This window comes from Hippoglossus stenolepis, chromosome 16 (genome assembly GCF_022539355.2).
Source record: "Hippoglossus stenolepis isolate QCI-W04-F060 chromosome 16, HSTE1.2, whole genome shotgun sequence".
Classification (NCBI taxonomy): Eukaryota; Metazoa; Chordata; class Actinopteri; order Pleuronectiformes; family Pleuronectidae; genus Hippoglossus; species Hippoglossus stenolepis.
The window spans coordinates 7,635,648-7,652,337 of NC_061498.1; the positions used below are offsets into that span (position 1 = coordinate 7,635,648).

The following is a 16,690-nucleotide window of genomic DNA, read 5'->3' on the forward strand; positions in this document are numbered from 1 at the left end:
ATGAAAGAGTTCTTTGGACATCTCATTTTATCTCTTACATCCGAGCATTAAAGGATTCGACGAGGAGCCGCACATTTCTTATTGTCGTCATATCTGCAGTGGTCGTTCTTCTTCTAACTTCTGGAAAGATTCTACTTTGTGTGTTTTACAAACTAAAGAATTAATCATTTAGTTAGCAAGTTAGATTTTTTTCCCCTTTAATAATTAATTTGTACTTGAGAACATCAGACGTGAAGTTTTATGGCAGTGATGCAAAGGAAATCTGAGATTTAAGATATTCTAAAAATAACAATAACATCCCACGTATACTTTTCACATTGTCGGTTTTCCATCGGAGGCCTCAGATACCCCCAGTACATCATGAACACACTGACGGGACCAGCGTGGAGGAGAACGAAGACGGCTCACAGTGTCCTACATCGCAGCAGCTTCAATAATCCCCATTGGGCCGATTTTTTCATTTCCACCTGGACGTCTGCCAGTCCAGAGGATTTCTCCAGTGCTGACATTACAGTGCCCAGATGAGAGGGGCACATCCTTCCATGTGTATCGTGGCTGGTCCGACCAGTGATATGGCTACAGACTGGACAAACATCATTCAAATGAATGTGACCAAAAGTAGAAAATATGGAGCTTTTGTTAATCTCCGTGGTGTTTCGGTGTTTGAGTGCAAAATGGTGCATGACCTTGGCAAGGTTACACTCACTACTACGCTTTGTTTAAATCTCGCCTGGCGTCCGCACTTCTCTGAGAATTCTGGAAATGCTTCTGGCCGCATTTTAGTTTGAAAATTCTGGCACTGCGTTTTTAGTCTGGACGGGCAGAAACAAAGATGATTGGCAACAAAGACGTGGACACTCACATCCGCTCTCTGATTGGGTCTCTGCTGATTTGTCATTTGTCAGTAAAATGGAAAATCAATTACAAGCATTTCTGACCCTGTTATCTTTGCTAACAGTTAAATTCTGTATTTTACAAGGCTAAAACCTTCCGTGTCCACTGGCAGGCACATGCATGTGAGCGGTAACATGATTTGTGTTTTCTGGAGTGTTAGTGGGGACTGGGATTAAAACTGATACAGAGCCAAACCAACAGAGATCTTTTTAGTTTGAAAAGGCCATTTTCAAACGAAAGCGTAATAGTGGATATGACCTAAAGCGGCACAATTCCATCACATTACTGAGCTGCTGCTGTGATTGTCACCTCTGAATCATGTTCCCTCTATTTTCAGGAGCAGGGAGGACATTCCCATGGCAGAAAGGTGCAGGACCTACACTGCTATTCTTTTTCTTGTTCTTCCTTCATTGTCTGCGCTGCGAGCGAACTGTTAGTTCTGCAAAAGCCGAGAAGACGTTCACATTGTGCACAAGCGAAAGCACATATGGTTCTCACAAAAGGCCATTCACCATTTAGACGAAGCAATTCTTTAAGTTCTTCTGCTTATTTTTTACATAACGAGCTGCTGATGGACAAAAATCATGAGCAGAAAAACAAGAAAAATACATTTGCTACAGGAAAGAAAAGTCTCGAGTTTACATCAGAATAGTTTCGACAAAGACACTCAGAAGAGCAACAATCACAACATGTTGGTGACATATTCTAGTCCTAATGTTGAGTGACTCTTTTGTAACATTCGGTGCTGTCCAGTAACCTACTGCATCAGAGGTCGCTTTTTTTTTCATATGTAGATAAGAAGCTTTTTCAGTGACTTTTATACTATTGTCTACTCAGTGAGGAAAGTCCACCAGGAGAAGAAGTTCTGGATGTGAAACCGAAGTTAACGTCTATGTTGCCTCTTTTTTACACTATATTCATTTTCTTATGGGGCTTCAGCACCAGGCTTTGCTTTCAATATTTCACACTGTTTATCAGAAACAAACTGAAACCAATGTCCACAACAACATTAAGGACCGACAGAAAATAAGCAGCGAAAAGCGTCATTTTTATTCACTAAGCCGTGCCAGAATTAATTGATTCCCTATATCTTTTTAAAAATATATTATATTCATGGTTCAAAACCATTCTCTTTTTTTTTTTTTTTGTGAGAGGCGATACACATCAAAGTGCATCTGATGGTGACATTCATCATGTCCTTATAGTGCGGATCTCATTTGACTTCTCAATCTCAATGTTTGATTGATTGTGACACTCTTAGCAGAGAGAAACACTGAGGGGCCCAGGGGCTGCTCGCTGCCAAAATCATTCAAAAACACAGATAATTAATACCCAGATGAGGGATTAAGGATTGTCCTTGAAGGTCAAGCCGATGGCCCTGCCCTCACTGGGCGCTCGGCTGGCGTCCACGCCGCTGTCGATACGCCAGTCCTGGGCAGCTGTCCGACATCGCTATTAACCTGAGCAGAGCCAGCCCATCTATAAAGCTGTTTGGGATATGGCATCTGCTCAAGGGGGAGAGAGGTATTAAGCATAGATTTACAAGAATGAAAATGTCCTCCCTCCCTCATAATCTCTGGTCTTTTTACACGCAAGACAAGCCATACGCACATGGAGCACACACACACACACACACACACACACACACACACACACACACACACACCCACACACACGCTTATATAATTTTGTCAGCAAGCTCCATTGGCTTGTTTGGACACACCCCCCCACACACCCTGGGTATTGACAGAAAGCATGCACTGTCACTTCTGAACTGGACCTCGATTCTCCGCTCGGTTCTCATGCGGGAGAGTTGGACAGTCTGCCATGTTGGGACGCCTCGATATAATCAACAGCAAAGGGTTTGTTCTTGGCCACTTTGAACTCCAGAGCGTCCGCCTCATTTCTTTCTCCGCTTCGGGTTTCGGTGCCTCATTGCTCTTCAAACAACGAGGAAGCTCACAGCATGGCGTGCTCTGTAACACTCGGGAGATGTCTTCCATCGCGCATCAAAGTCCGTTTGAGCTCACATTCACTACGGAAACACTGCGGTATTGTCAGTGTATGGATTGCAACAAAAAAAAGAGAGCTGTTTTCAGAGAGAAGTCAAATGAAAGCTGATCTACTGAAGAGAGAACACAGAATGACAGTAGGTCGCGTCGTGGCAATCCTGTAAAGTCTTTAGGATTCGGTTTGGAAAGACACATCAACATGTGAGCCCAGTAAACTACACAGTCTGATCATATGTAAAAAATGTTGCACTCATGCCTTGTCCTTTGGGATTTGACAGAAGCAGCAAGCAGTTCAGAATACTTAGCTCCTCAGTCCCAGTGGCCAAGCTGGTTTACATTAGATCCTTTAGGACTCAAAAGCACGATCTTCGCAGATCTCCAGAGCGGCTTTACTCGCACCACCGAACACTTCCACGTTAGCATCAATCCACGGAACCACGTTGCCGGGCATGTAGGCCGAGCAGTTGGCCAGACCCACGATGTCCACAGGCCGCAGCACCCGGTCCCACATGTTGAACTGGCTCAGCTCGCCCACGAAGGCCTGCGTGGCGTCGAAGCGGCCTCCGACTACATCCTTCATGAGGGAGACAGAAAGTCAAAGTTTGAGAAGTTTACTTCTGAAGGAAGTGTAAACAGAATTTCAATTCTGTTTGATTTTCATCAAAATGCCAAACGACGAGTGTACTGCCACTCTAAAACATTCAAGTGGTGTGAAGTCTCCGATATTGTGCAATCTGCAGAAATCTCACCTTGTGTGTGTGTGTGACTGAATCATTAAGCAGCACGGCCCTTTTTAGACTCCAAACGAATGCAATATGAGTTAATGGCTCTCTGTGGACATTATTCACACGTCACTGCACTTTTCTTAAGCATACGAGGGGCTGTCATGGAGCTAATCGACAGAATAACCTGCTAACGCAACTCCCAGGGGCATAATGGGGCAGTTTAGAGTTAGATGAATGAGGTAATACTGAAAGGGCCACGATAGCGTGAGAAGAGTCTCTCTGCCTCCTCTCTGCTGCTCCCTGGGTCTTAGCCTCCGGCACTGAGCTCAGGGGGGGAATACGCAAAGGGATTTTACTGACACACACAAACACACACAAAAACACACACACACACACACTTGCAAATGCACACCCAACTGTTCTCTAGGCTTCTCTTCTGCTCTCACCTGCTCCTGTCCCAGGATGATCACCCCTCCAGGTTTAATTGGGTGCCAGGGGGCCAGGTTGTCCCCGGTGCCTAGACGCTCGCCATCCTGGTACGCCTCCCAGAAGCCGTCTCTGGTTGTCCACGTGATGCAGATGTGATGCCAGCGCCCATCACTCACTGACAAAGGGAGCTGGGCCACCTGGTCGGACGGTGAAGGCAAGGAATGGGGAAGGGAGGTAAAGCAAGGAGGGGAAGAAGAGTCAAGAGAGGTTTGAGATTAATTGTAGCATGTTGGAGACAAGGACGGCAATTAGTGGGGTTAAGGGCTTCAAAGAGACAGAGAATTTTTCCAGATGAGCCGGTGCGACATATAAAATTTTGATTACCCAGGTGACATCAAGGGATAAATCATCCTTCAAAGTGGTCGGGTTGCTAATAGCAAAACAGTGTCCTCCTCAGCTTTTGTGCTTTGTTCACAGATCAAAGCAAAACAAGTGGTTATTTTATAAACCAATGACATCATGGTCCTCCGAGGATAGGGCACCGCACATGAGATTTTAACTCATTAGCCTTTTTTTAATGAGCCTTCAGACTCTTCACACTCGTGTGTTGCTGCAGATATCGTGCCAGATACAAATAAACCTGAAAAGAGTCGCTGAGGATAAAGTTCAAGCTGCCTCGCAATTACAAAAAGGCAATTGACCAGGTTGAGGACGGCAGGTGGCCTCTTAACACCAGGGGGACTACAGGCAACGCTGGCTGCATTATTACAATGTCTCTCCGAGTTGGAGGAGTCTGAGTTCCACTGACTCTTTAAAGATTTAGGGAACTTAAAATGAAAACCAAATTCTTGTTAAAAATTCTGCTGCACTTAATATACGACAGCAATGATATTGAGCGTTTTATTAAAACACTGCAACCACAGGGAAATGATCCCATCTGCAAAACATAAAAAGGCATAATTCTACAGTTATTACATTGAAGAAATTATAATTTCATATAAGCCTTTTTCAGTGCAGACATTTTTTCTTTCTGTAGGAGAAAAAATCACATGACTGATACCTTAAATTAACACAGGCATTGGTACTAGCTACTTCTATGCTGTTGCTGCTGTGGTGTCGGTTGTGGAAAAGCAGTACAATGTACAACCTATGTCTAAAACTACTAATTAGATTTTAGATAAATGTTTTAAAGGCTCATGTAGGAAGAGGAGAAGTCACTTCAGTATCTGCCTTCAACCAAGACTGATGCATAAATTGGACAATATGAATTTTGATGAGTAAAGTCTGCACAGAACTGCTGGAATTTGTGTCTAAAATTTGGAAAATGAAGTTCCAGATAACACCAGCTTTGTGAAGCTCGGAGAGTCAGATTACACGTGCACACTTGCCAAAAGAACTCAGTGTTAGTGTCCAACAAGACTGATCCAATCCAGTACATATTAAACTCCTGGCAGTCACATGTGAATGAAAACATGGAGACGAATGTTGAATTTCATTTGAATGTTGCAGGGGGAAAAAATGCAGAAATATCAAACCTCTCCTGAACAAAGAGACAGCATCTCCTGATGGGGGTGTTGTTTTACAACAACAAAGAATCTCTCCGTGCGTAACCACCCACAAACACAAATTACAAGCAGCGTTGCACTTTTTAATATTGTCGATGCAGCTTCCTCGTCTGTATGCAGCCAAATGAACAGCATCAACAATGTGCCCCAGCGGACCCTGTTATTACTGTGAACAAGTTCAACACATGGATGTGCCGCTGTATGCACTAATCATATTCACCAGTCTCACGCTCCTCCATCTCGCTCTTTGCTTTCTTTCCCAGTTTCCTTTTTTTTTCCGGGCATCTTCTCATCTTTCACTCTTTCCCCTCTCTCTCACTCTCACTCCTCAGCTCTCTACCACCTCCAAAGCGCTGCAGCTTTTCTATTACCAGCCCCCTTATCCTCCTTTTTCCTCTCGTACAATCCTTCCTTTCTCCTGTCATCTCTCTCTCATCTGTCTGTCTCGAACACATGTATAATGCATGGTGAAGGGAAAGCTGCGAGGAGACCTGCCTGTGCCAATAGCTCCCAACGTAAACAACACAGTGGGAGGAAGAAGAAAAAAAAATCTCCACCGCAAGAAGGTTCTCCCCCAAAATGATCCCCATAATCCGACATGACACCACTGCAGAAGCAGCCGCGCCACCAGGAAACATAAAAATCTGTTTTTACATCGCACAGCTCCCATTGACACAACAACTACAATTATTTTTCTTTTAAGACTAAATGCCGTAAAATATTCAATCCATGTTTCTACCACTTTGTTTACTGTTGTGTTAATTGAAATTCCCACAGCGGACTGGAAGCTCCCAGTATGTGACTGTGTAGCCACTACAGTACATAGTGTCTACAGAAAGCATAGAAGATGAGGCCCTCAAATGAGCATGCACGGCAGAACAAGTTCTCTAATGAATTTCTGTTATTCTTGGGTGTGAGCCGAATGTGGGTCAATGATATTAAATGTTTATAAGGTGCTATTAAATATTCAGAGCTGATGGTCAGTGAATCTCCCCTCAGCTGTGTCTTCATTGTGATTGCATGTACATACTGTAACTATCTGCTTGTTTTCTCACCACGGAGCGTGCTGGCATGAACACATTCTTGCGTTCCCTGCATGTAATTAGCATCAGTGCTGATCCACGTTTGCTGCAGCCTGCAGTGTTGCCGGGCAAAGGAGAAATGATTCTGAGCTTCTGACTCAAATATTCCTCATCCCTCCTCATAAAATCTGGACAGCATGAAATAATCAGAGGTGCTCAATTGCCTGAGCAAGACACCAGTTTACGGGCCTACCTTGTCATTGACCAGCAGCTCAATGGGGTTGTTCCCCCATTCGATGAGGACGATCTCATTGGCCTGGCCCGGCACGCCGTAGGAGAACGGGGTGCCGATGCCGGGACTGGCGCTGGACTTGAGCCACATGCACACAGTGAAAGCGTACATTTCTGGGAGGCTCTTCTTGATGCGGCCGTACAGGTAGTTGGTACGAAGAGGGAGGGCCACCTTGAAATCCTCAGGTGACTTGAAGGCATTGTTACCTGTGAATTGACAAGACAATGATTACTTCTTATGATTTTCTTATGATCTAATCGAGGAAGTTTGCATCCTCTCCATGACAGAAAAGACTTGGGATCAAGTTGATGATGAAGAAGAGGAGGATGTAAATAATGTAATGCTTCTTTTCAATAAAAATTAGTTGCCTCTCCACGTAAACCAGCCAGTTGCCATCACAACCTAATTGAGAAAATAGTTTTTCCACTGCAAGATGACGAAAAACCATGTGCCACATGCAGACCCACAACATAGAAATACAGAACTCGTTTCTATTATCAGGCTGTTGCTCTGCAGCTTCACTTCACTCAGGGGTTTTATACTGGGCCAGTGGTGGCGGGGTCGGTGTGACTGACCCTGTTTCTCCTCTGCCTCTGTTAAACTGGATCACGATTTATAAATGATGGGAATGCTGGTCAGTTAAAGAAAGATTACAAGAGTTTTAATATTTAAAACACAGCGAAAAAAAGAAATGGACAAGAAGTGGAGTAAACAAGGACAGATGGGGAGAGAGGAGCCTGCTGAAAGTTTCAAGAGAAAGTGAAAACAAAAGAAGAGAGAAAGGGGGATTTTCACCGAGAAAACATGCTGCATATTTTTATTTGCTGGAGCCACAGTTTTATCTGCGTGGAGGGGGGTACTCCAACATTTGTGGTGCAGCTGTAACTCTGTAAGGTTTATAACATATAAGCTCATGTTAGCTCGGGGGTCAGAAGAAATCAGGCCACTTTTTCCCCAAAGCCTCAACAGAAAAAAGGAAGGAAGGAAAGATTATGATGTAAACTGAGTGTAGAAATGAGTCAAAATCTCTGTGGCTCTATCTTGACGTAAATTGAACTTAAAGGTTTAGTGTGTAGGATTTAGTGACATCTAGTGGTGAAGTGTCATGTTGCCGCTGAATACCCCTCACCTCACCCTCCCCTTCCAAACAAAGGAGAACCTGTGGTAGCCTTCAGTTGTCATAAAAACTCAAAAGATGTTTAGTTTGTCCAGTTTGGGCTACTGTAAAAAACATGGCAGCCTCCGTAGAGAGGACGCGGTCTCTAATATAAAGTATTTAAATATAAAGGGCCCATTCGAGGGTAAAGAAAACAACAATTTGTACAGTTAAGATGAAACACACTAGTGAAAACATCACTAGGATTGCTTTATATCTAATTTCTGCCAATAGATCCCTTTCATCTAAATCTTACACACTGAACCTTTAATAAGTGTATTATTATTTAAGAGGCTACTGTATTGACTTGTTATACTGTAAAGATGGTCTTCCTCCATCTAACTTTGTTTCCCATAAACTTGCATCCTCAAATAGACACTGACTGATTCACCTGAGCCTCAGAGGACAAACAAATGCCCAATGAGCAGTGAGATCACTTTCTTTTCCTTTGGGTCCAGATATTTTGTGTTATTTCGACATCTAGCATCAAAGTGATGCCCCCGAGTGCGGACATCACTCTTATACTTCTTAAACTAATTAAGCATTCAGCGTTGCTTTCCAGGCCTCATTTCCAAGACCAGGAGCTGCTTCATAAATAGCTCTGAGAAAAATACAAAACTACGCTGTGAGGTTTTTCCTTGCATCATCAGAAATTTGCACAGGGATTGACTAATTACAGCCAAATCTGGCAGACAAAAGAAGTGTGGCATGAAAATGTGATGAACAATTCAGAGCACCCATTGTATTGCTTACTTTTCTCGAGCTCAGTGATCCTCTCCAGGAGGGAATTGAGAGCGCTCTCTGTGCGTTGGCGGTGGGCCGCTGTTTCATTGTAGAGCTGGCTCTTCTCCTCCTCCAGCTCAGCCACCTTCCGGAGGAGCTGGGTCTCCAGCGCCCCGAGACGCTGCCGCAGCAGCTCCCGCAGCTCGGGAGGCAGGGGAGTCAGGGCAGAGACACCTCCAGCTGACACGTTTGTGCTGGGGAGACGCAAACTTTGCTGCTGGGAGGCAGAGAAGGAAAGATTGAAGGAAAACAGCAGAAAATAGACAGACAGGTAGATACAGATCGATAGGTAGAAAAACATGTAGGTAGTTAGGTAGGTTTATAGACAGATGGAGAGATGGGTTGGATGGAGGACTTGATGGACAGATCGATGAATGGATGGATGAGAGGTAGGTAGGTATGTAAACAGCCATTCACTCTTCATCCCCTAGATTTGCTCTAGCTGGCCGTTTTCAGTCCGATGTATTTTAACACCATTGTTTTTGATACATCAATATCAAAATGAAGACAGTGTGTCCCTGTGGCCGACGGCGATTGGTGACCTGCCAAACACCCACGGCTGGAGCGGGTATTAAAGGTAGGGGCCACATGACGTCACAGAGAGTTCACACCAGGCACGATCGCAGAGGGTTTTTGTAAAAAGGGCACAACAACTGCAAAAACCCATGTGGCGGCACACAGAGATATCACCAAATAAAACATGGCCTCAGATGTTCATATCTAAAGAAATGCTGATGTTTCTCTGCCAACTGATTCACTTTGGGATTCAGACACGTGTTTGAGACACATTCACAACTTTAATCGGCCTTTCCTGACTCAGTGGAACCACTTTACCGGCTCCAGTGAGATATTCCCCGCTGACCTGCCACCGGGGGCCAAAGTGAGCGCTGGCAATGTCCTGAAGGCAACTGTTGACATATGCAGATGACTTTGATTAGTGAGAGAGGTCCTGCTCTAGGGAGCCATACGTGATCAGCAACACCACCATGCAACAATCATTATGTTAAGCAGATGCAGATCAATACATGTGCAATTAAAATGCAATGAAATATGTATCCTGCACAGCTGCAGTGTATGCTTGATTTGATCAAGGTATTAAAGCAACCAATCAAGGAGAGAGGGAGAGATAGCTGGGGGAAGGGAAGGGAGAGATGGATGGGTCGGCAATGCAGCAGGCTGGCTATAGACATAACCTTGAATATAAATCACAAGTGTTGTGATTGTTTATGGTATCAGGGCTGTCGGATGGTGAAAAATGTACAACACTACTGATGTGACATAAGAGATAAAGCCAGGGCTTATATCAACCTTGTACGTGAAGCATTTCCCTATAGGTGACCTCAATATCAGCTGGATGGGATCTCTGAGCCTCATGAAATGAATGCATAGAGCAGAAGTGAGGTCTCCTGGGACCAGACAAAGGGCTGGAGGAAATTAAGAGCTCTCTCAGGTCAACAGGATTACGATCAGCGTAATCATGAAGCATTTTAAATTCGACAGATAAAAAAAATAAATAAATCCAATGCTCTGATGCAGGTGAAATCTGCAGGAAAGAATTTCATCAGCTGCTGTGGATAATTAGTCACATGAAGGCAAGTAAAACATTATGTGGAACACACACACACACGCACACACACACACACACAAATACACACACACTCACACATTGCACTCATAAATTATTCAAGGAGGCATTGCAAATCTCTGCACCACATGCATGATTACACCTTTGACAAGATGTTTTTGTTGCTCATCTTTTGCTAATAACTCTCAATCAGTGTGTTCCACCACCAATAGTCTTTCAATGATTAAAGAATATATTGATAAGACAGATCTATGACGTGACCCTTTGATCTCACGATTCCCCTGAGAGGTCTCCCGCAGCGCGCAGTGCTCTCTGACGTGTATGCGATGATCCATATTGAGTAATATTACTGGTGAAAGAGGTTGAAAGACATTGATGATTGAAAGAAATTTGAGATATTCTGCATTTGGTTGTGTTAGTTGCCAATATTAACATTTTTGCTTCGGGTGGGAAATGAAAGAAAAGGGATATTGTGGTACGTTTACGCACGAGCTGCACGGTTGTGCCATCTTACCTCCAAGTTCTCCAGCCGACCCTTGAGACTCTGCATGGTCTTGCCGAGCTGGTCTACGGAATCGCCGGGGTCCCGGGGCAGGTCCCCCATGGTGTTCTTGCCGAACTCCTTCCGCCTGGAGCCCTGACCCCGGGACTTGCCCTGGGGCGACACATCGGCCGCCGCCTCGCAGCGCGCCAGCTTGGAGTTGAGCTCCTTGATGGTCCCCTGCTGGCTCACGATGGTCTCCTTCTGCTGCAGGATGGTCTCCCGCAGCTGGAGGATCGTGTTCCGCAGCTCGTCCTCCCCGGGGCTGCTGCTCTGGACGCGGTTCCCCGTAGAAACGTATCCGCAGCCCGGCTCAGCGCCCGGGGGGATGGCGTTACAAACGAAGCGGCTACCTGTGGCATCCTGGGTTCGCGCCGTGTGTCCAGTGAGCAGGGACAACAGTCCAACCAGCAGATTCAGCATCTCGACTGAACGCACCGATCCCACGTTTGAAAGCAAAAAGAAACGACTCCAAAATCACCGACTTTACCTCTGAAGTCTCCCGTAAAATATTCAGATAAACTTCTTCCAACAGCAGCTCAGCGGACACTTGACATTTTTCTGGACTTCCAAAGTGAAAAAAAACAACAAGTTTATAGTTGAGAAGCCAAATCAAACCCCGTGGTGAAAATGTATAAAATCACACATCCACCAACCACATGGTCGGTCCTGTTTGAGAAAGAGACATTCAAATCTAAAATTCTTACTTTCAGCAGGTGGTTTAAAATTTTGTAATCTCCTTCCCTGGAAAAGAAACGATAAGAAAAATAAAAGTTTTAAATGTTTTTATCTCGATAGAAAATATCCACGGTCGGTTCGAGAGAGTTTCGCTCGTCCTGCCTCTGCGCCTGGTTGGAGTGTCAGTGAGTGGTGCTGAAAAGACAGCGACGCTGCTCAGCCAGATTATTGTGGGGAGGTGCGCACTGGCGCTTCCGCTCATCATCCTCATCATCATCATCATCATCCGTGCTCTCCGGTTATTCTGCTCCAGCCCACGTCATCAAATCCTAGTGGATTCAACCCATTCTACATGTCTGCGTCTCATTGACTTTTTGTGACCCGTTTAAACGCGCCGTGGCTCAAAGATGCCAAACGAGAGCGCACGAGCAGTGAGCGCAAGAGGACGAGGCTGTACCATTCAAGCAAACATTTAAACAAGTGATTGAGCTGTGATCAATGACCTGACACGTGTCTGGATTAAGCAGTGCATGCATGGGGAGACATGTTAACACCTACAGTCTAACACCTCGGTCTAAGGTCAAAGTTTAAGGATCAGTAAAATCCAGTTTAAATCCACACTTCAAATGGGAAGTTTGATGATGTGATTTGAATTAAAACCAGTTCCCATGGACTCCTTTCATCCGAGTTCAATCCGCACATGCATCATGAATTGTGGCACTGGTGAAATTGTACTCCTGAAGAAAAGACATGACATTGAGCCATGTTGAGAATAAATCTATTGAAAATGAAATACACAATGGAGACTGGTGACATTTTAAACACACACATAACTTGCTGTGAGTATACACCTGCTTGATGGAACCACAGTTATGCTGAATAAGGTTGTGTAGGTTGGTTTTTTAACATTTAATCCCAAAAAGATGAAGCATAAAGGAATGTCTTTCTCTCAGGTGTTAATTGTAGAGTCAATACATCCTGCCGCTTTGGAGGTCTCTGTCCAAGGCGGCTTTGATTTTGAACGTTTCTACTTTAGAAACTGTTCACCCAGTCGACATCCGACCTTCATTCAGGCTAAAGGGCACCGTGGTGCTGATGTGAGGACGCAACGTTACTTTGATTACTTTATTTGAAATGACCACCTTTGCTCGTGGTATGAAAAAGACAGGCAACGGCCGGAAATCTTGTCCATGTTTAACTGTAGTTTAGTTTGTGTGTTTGCTTTAATCTGGGAGCTCGGAGGTTTTTCTATAATTGTTGGATAATATTTTTACATGAACAAGAGAAAAAAAATGCCAAGTCAAGTTTATGCTTATGTCTGTTTCAATATCTCAGTTGAAGAGCTGCAGTCCAAGTGGGTCAATAATGGAATCCAAAGAGAGAAACACAACAAATAAAAGCATCAGCCTGCGTGAAAAACATTTTCTATTATTCAAATCCCGTCCCTCCTGACATGGATCTCACCCCACGATCCTGTTTCATGTGGAAACTTGTCAAACCTTTCGAAGAAAACAATCTCAAAGTCTTCTCAAAATAACCCAAAGAGAGGGAGCGGTGTTGAAAGAAAACAAAGGGAGACGCTTCTCACAGCAGTACTGTGCTGATGCATGTGCTGCATGACTTGAGGTTATTGTAGATTTGGAAAAATGAAGGCAAATGCTTGTTGGCTGCAGATGAAGCCATGAGCCCCGTTCACGATGGCAGACAGTGAAGAGTATCACAGCAGTCTTTGTTTGGAGCTCCCTTTGTCAAACTTAGACGAGGGAGCGGGCTGTCTGTCAGATACCTGCTAAGACTTGTAGAATGTGAAGAACTTCAAAGCCAGACGTCGCCTCGCCTCAGATTAGGAATCAGGCTCTGCGCGGCCGCTAACAAGCACTGAGACGTGTTTTCTGCCTCATCAATCTTTATTTCCTCAAAATGTTTCCCTTCGAATCTGAAGCAGTGGGTGCGACGGCGGCTCATGCGGGATGCTCTCTTTAAACGCGATGTGCAGTATTACCGTGCTGTCCATCACAGCTGTCTCTGCCCATCACTTCACAGGGGCCCCAGAGTTAAATGTCAGCAGGCATTAATGCACACTCAGCGTACAATGGACGCACTGTTCCCGGCACTGACAGGGACCGGCTGCTGAAGTCACTGCTAAGGAGGGCAGTTTCTAATATGACGGGTCCCCTGGGAGAGAGGGACAGACAATCACCATGACAGCCTTATCTCCTGGGTGACCCCTCCCAACCCCCCTACACTCACACACACACACACACACACACACACAAACACACACCTCTGTGAGTTCGGATCTGGCAGAGGTAATGTGGGAGTACTAAAGACTGAGCAGAGATGACAAGTTTCACTTCAAAGTTGATGGGATAAAGTTATTCCTCTTTCATGTTGCAACTGGTGAGCGCCGGGGCGAAGTAACTTTACTCTTTTAAGCCCCTACGACGGGGGTTAAGAAGTCGGCTGGGATTGAACTCTTGAGTTTCCCATCCAAATTAATAGGTTTCAGAACTAGGCTGCCTTGCTTTAACACTTTGCAGGATAAAAAGATCGGCGCATGAGGCTCATTCACATCATTCACACGCCAGTGGCCAGATTAGTAGAAATGCAATGCAACAATAAATGTTTTTTCTGAAATATTTGAGTTTGTTGAGACCATTTCATAAAACTTTGTATGAGCAATATAAAAACATATATATAAAAATATTAGGCAGTCCTCACTACAACACAAACCACAAGCTGCAGCCTCAATATCACCAGAATTCCACTACCACACATTTCAATATTAAATGAACTCATGTGCCTTTTCCTGTCAGTTTTTACTTAAACTGGAGCATCACTCATCTGCTCCCACACTCTGCATGTGACCTGTCAGGCACCTCATCAGACATCATGAATGAATTATGAGTTCATACCCACAACTAAAACCATGTTGGAAACTTTGTTATTCACAAGTGCCTTTTATTAATCTGTCTTACAAGGTCACACGATCATTGTATTTCAGTCTATTTCTATTTTATTATTCTACGCAGTTCTATCTTTTTTATTTGTTTTTCTCTTTCAACTTATATTCATATTTTTTGTACAGATTCATCCTTTTATTCCTCTTTTATATAAAGTAGTTTTAGTCTCTGTGTTGGTTCCCATGACCCTTCACAGCACCTTGAATCCTCTGTGTATGGAACATGCTTTATAAATGAAACTGCCTCAAATACATTTGAAGGGTTTTGGTCATGTAACGACACCATATGGGCTCATGCTCTCATCACCAGCTGTTAATGACAGTAAAGATGTTGGTAAATCAAAAATTCACTGTGCATGATTCACTGCTCTTACTCATCCTGCACGCTCCTGCACTCGTACTCACTATATGTGTATTTCATTGTTTGGCTACATCACAGTGCAGTGTCAGAGCAGCTGATTCACCACAGTGCCGAACACGCCTGGAGCCACACTCACCCTGCATGACACAGTGGGATCACTCAGCCAGTCAGTGTCCGCAACCAGTGCAAATCCCCTCCTGTGTTCCCACCAGCATCCCTCCATCAGGACCACCTGCTGCTGGCTACCTGCTCAGTGGCGGCGTGCTCGTGGCCGACGCTCCGGTGAATCAGAGTCCGGCAGAGCCGCCGGTGGCCAGAAGGACTCCCACACAAACGCATTGCCCACGTGGCCGCGTGCTGAGCACAAAAGACACAGACGCACAATAAAGGTGAAATGTGTGAGTCAGACTCGGTAATGCACGATATCACACAATCAAATATCAAACAAAGTCATGATAGGATTACACACACACACACACACACACACTCACATGTAACTGTCCCACATTCACAAACGCACGGACATGCACAGAATGAGAAAAGTAATGAAACACATTCTCATTCAAAGTCCTTATAATTGAAGCCTCGTCACAGCAGCCAGTAATGATGCGGCTGCTCAGTAGTGAAATATGTGTTTTTTTTGCAGTGATGGATTATGATTCAAAAGGAAAAAATATCCTTTAGTAGATAAAAAGTTCACAGTGATGAAATTCTTGGTTGTAATGTAATGTGTCTCCCTTTTCTTCGTATTATTATTATTATAAGGCACAGCAGCGTTACTATTAGCACCATGTTTTTCAATGTGCTGCACTGTGCTCATAAGCTTTTAATGTGTATATTATACACCTTAGGCTGAGCCATATTGATACTACTGTTTACTTTATAATATTAGATCGCAATATTTCATCCTACTGTATAGATCAACATCATACCATCATCATCATCATCATCATCATCATCATCATCATCATCATCATCATCATCATCATCATCATCATCATCATCAACGCTTGCTCTATACCACTTTCTCAAGATCATCACCTGTGGATGTACTGACTGCCTTGATTTTTGGGCACTGCTGTAATTATTGTCATTGTGTTTTGCAATCTACTTGTTCTTATACAGTTCTATTTTATTCTATTTTATTATTTTCCGTTTTTCTCTAATCTTTTTAACCTTTATTTACTCTGTACTTGTGCTGCTGTAATATCCAAATTTCAGATAAAAAGATCAGCAGAGGATTAACTTAACTTATCTCATCTCATCTCCTCTCTCGTCTCGTCTTATCTTTAATTATGATTTTTTTAAATAAAAGCGTGTATAGTCCCGTGACATATACATAAGTGAAAGACTGTGAATAGATTAGAAAAAGCCAAGAGTCATGACATTGAAGGGAGATGCATAAAGAGTCTCAAATGGCAGACAACTCAGTGATGCAGCAGGATTCATAACCCATCTGTGCCAACACTCCCTTTGCATCAAGGCGGGCTGTTTAAACTCTCACTTCCTGTTTCTACCAACTGTGGTCTTACAGCGCACTTATCCGTCCTGTTGCTCATGTCGCATTTCAAAAGCAAGCTCGCCTGCCAGCGGCGGTGTCGCTTCAGGACGCCGTTTTAGGGATAATAATCCTGTTATTGCGACACATTCCCAGGTCCTGCTGCCTCTGCTCAGGGACGTCATTC

At 44.1% G+C, this 16,690-nt stretch overlaps 1 protein-coding gene across 2 annotated transcripts; it reads right to left on the minus strand.

Moving 5' to 3' along the window:
• Window positions 1-1,408: 1,408 nt before the first annotated feature.
• On the minus strand, window positions 1,409-11,872 carry nptx2a (neuronal pentraxin 2a). Of its 2 annotated transcripts, none has more exons than XM_035180787.2 (5): window positions 10,978-11,872; window positions 8,849-9,092; window positions 6,901-7,145; window positions 4,078-4,257; window positions 1,409-3,480 (listed from the first exon to the last, which is right to left on the minus strand). In XM_035180787.2, the coding sequence occupies exons 1-5, from the start codon at window positions 11,425-11,427 to the stop codon at window positions 3,253-3,255; spliced, it is 1,347 nt and encodes a 448-aa protein (XP_035036678.1). In that variant the 5' UTR covers window positions 11,428-11,872; the 3' UTR covers window positions 1,409-3,252. The 2 variants fall into 2 exon arrangements, with proteins under 2 accessions (XP_035036678.1, XP_035036677.1); XM_035180786.2 differs by having other exon boundaries at window positions 8,849-9,095.
• Between the last annotated feature and the right edge of the window lie 4,818 nt (window positions 11,873-16,690).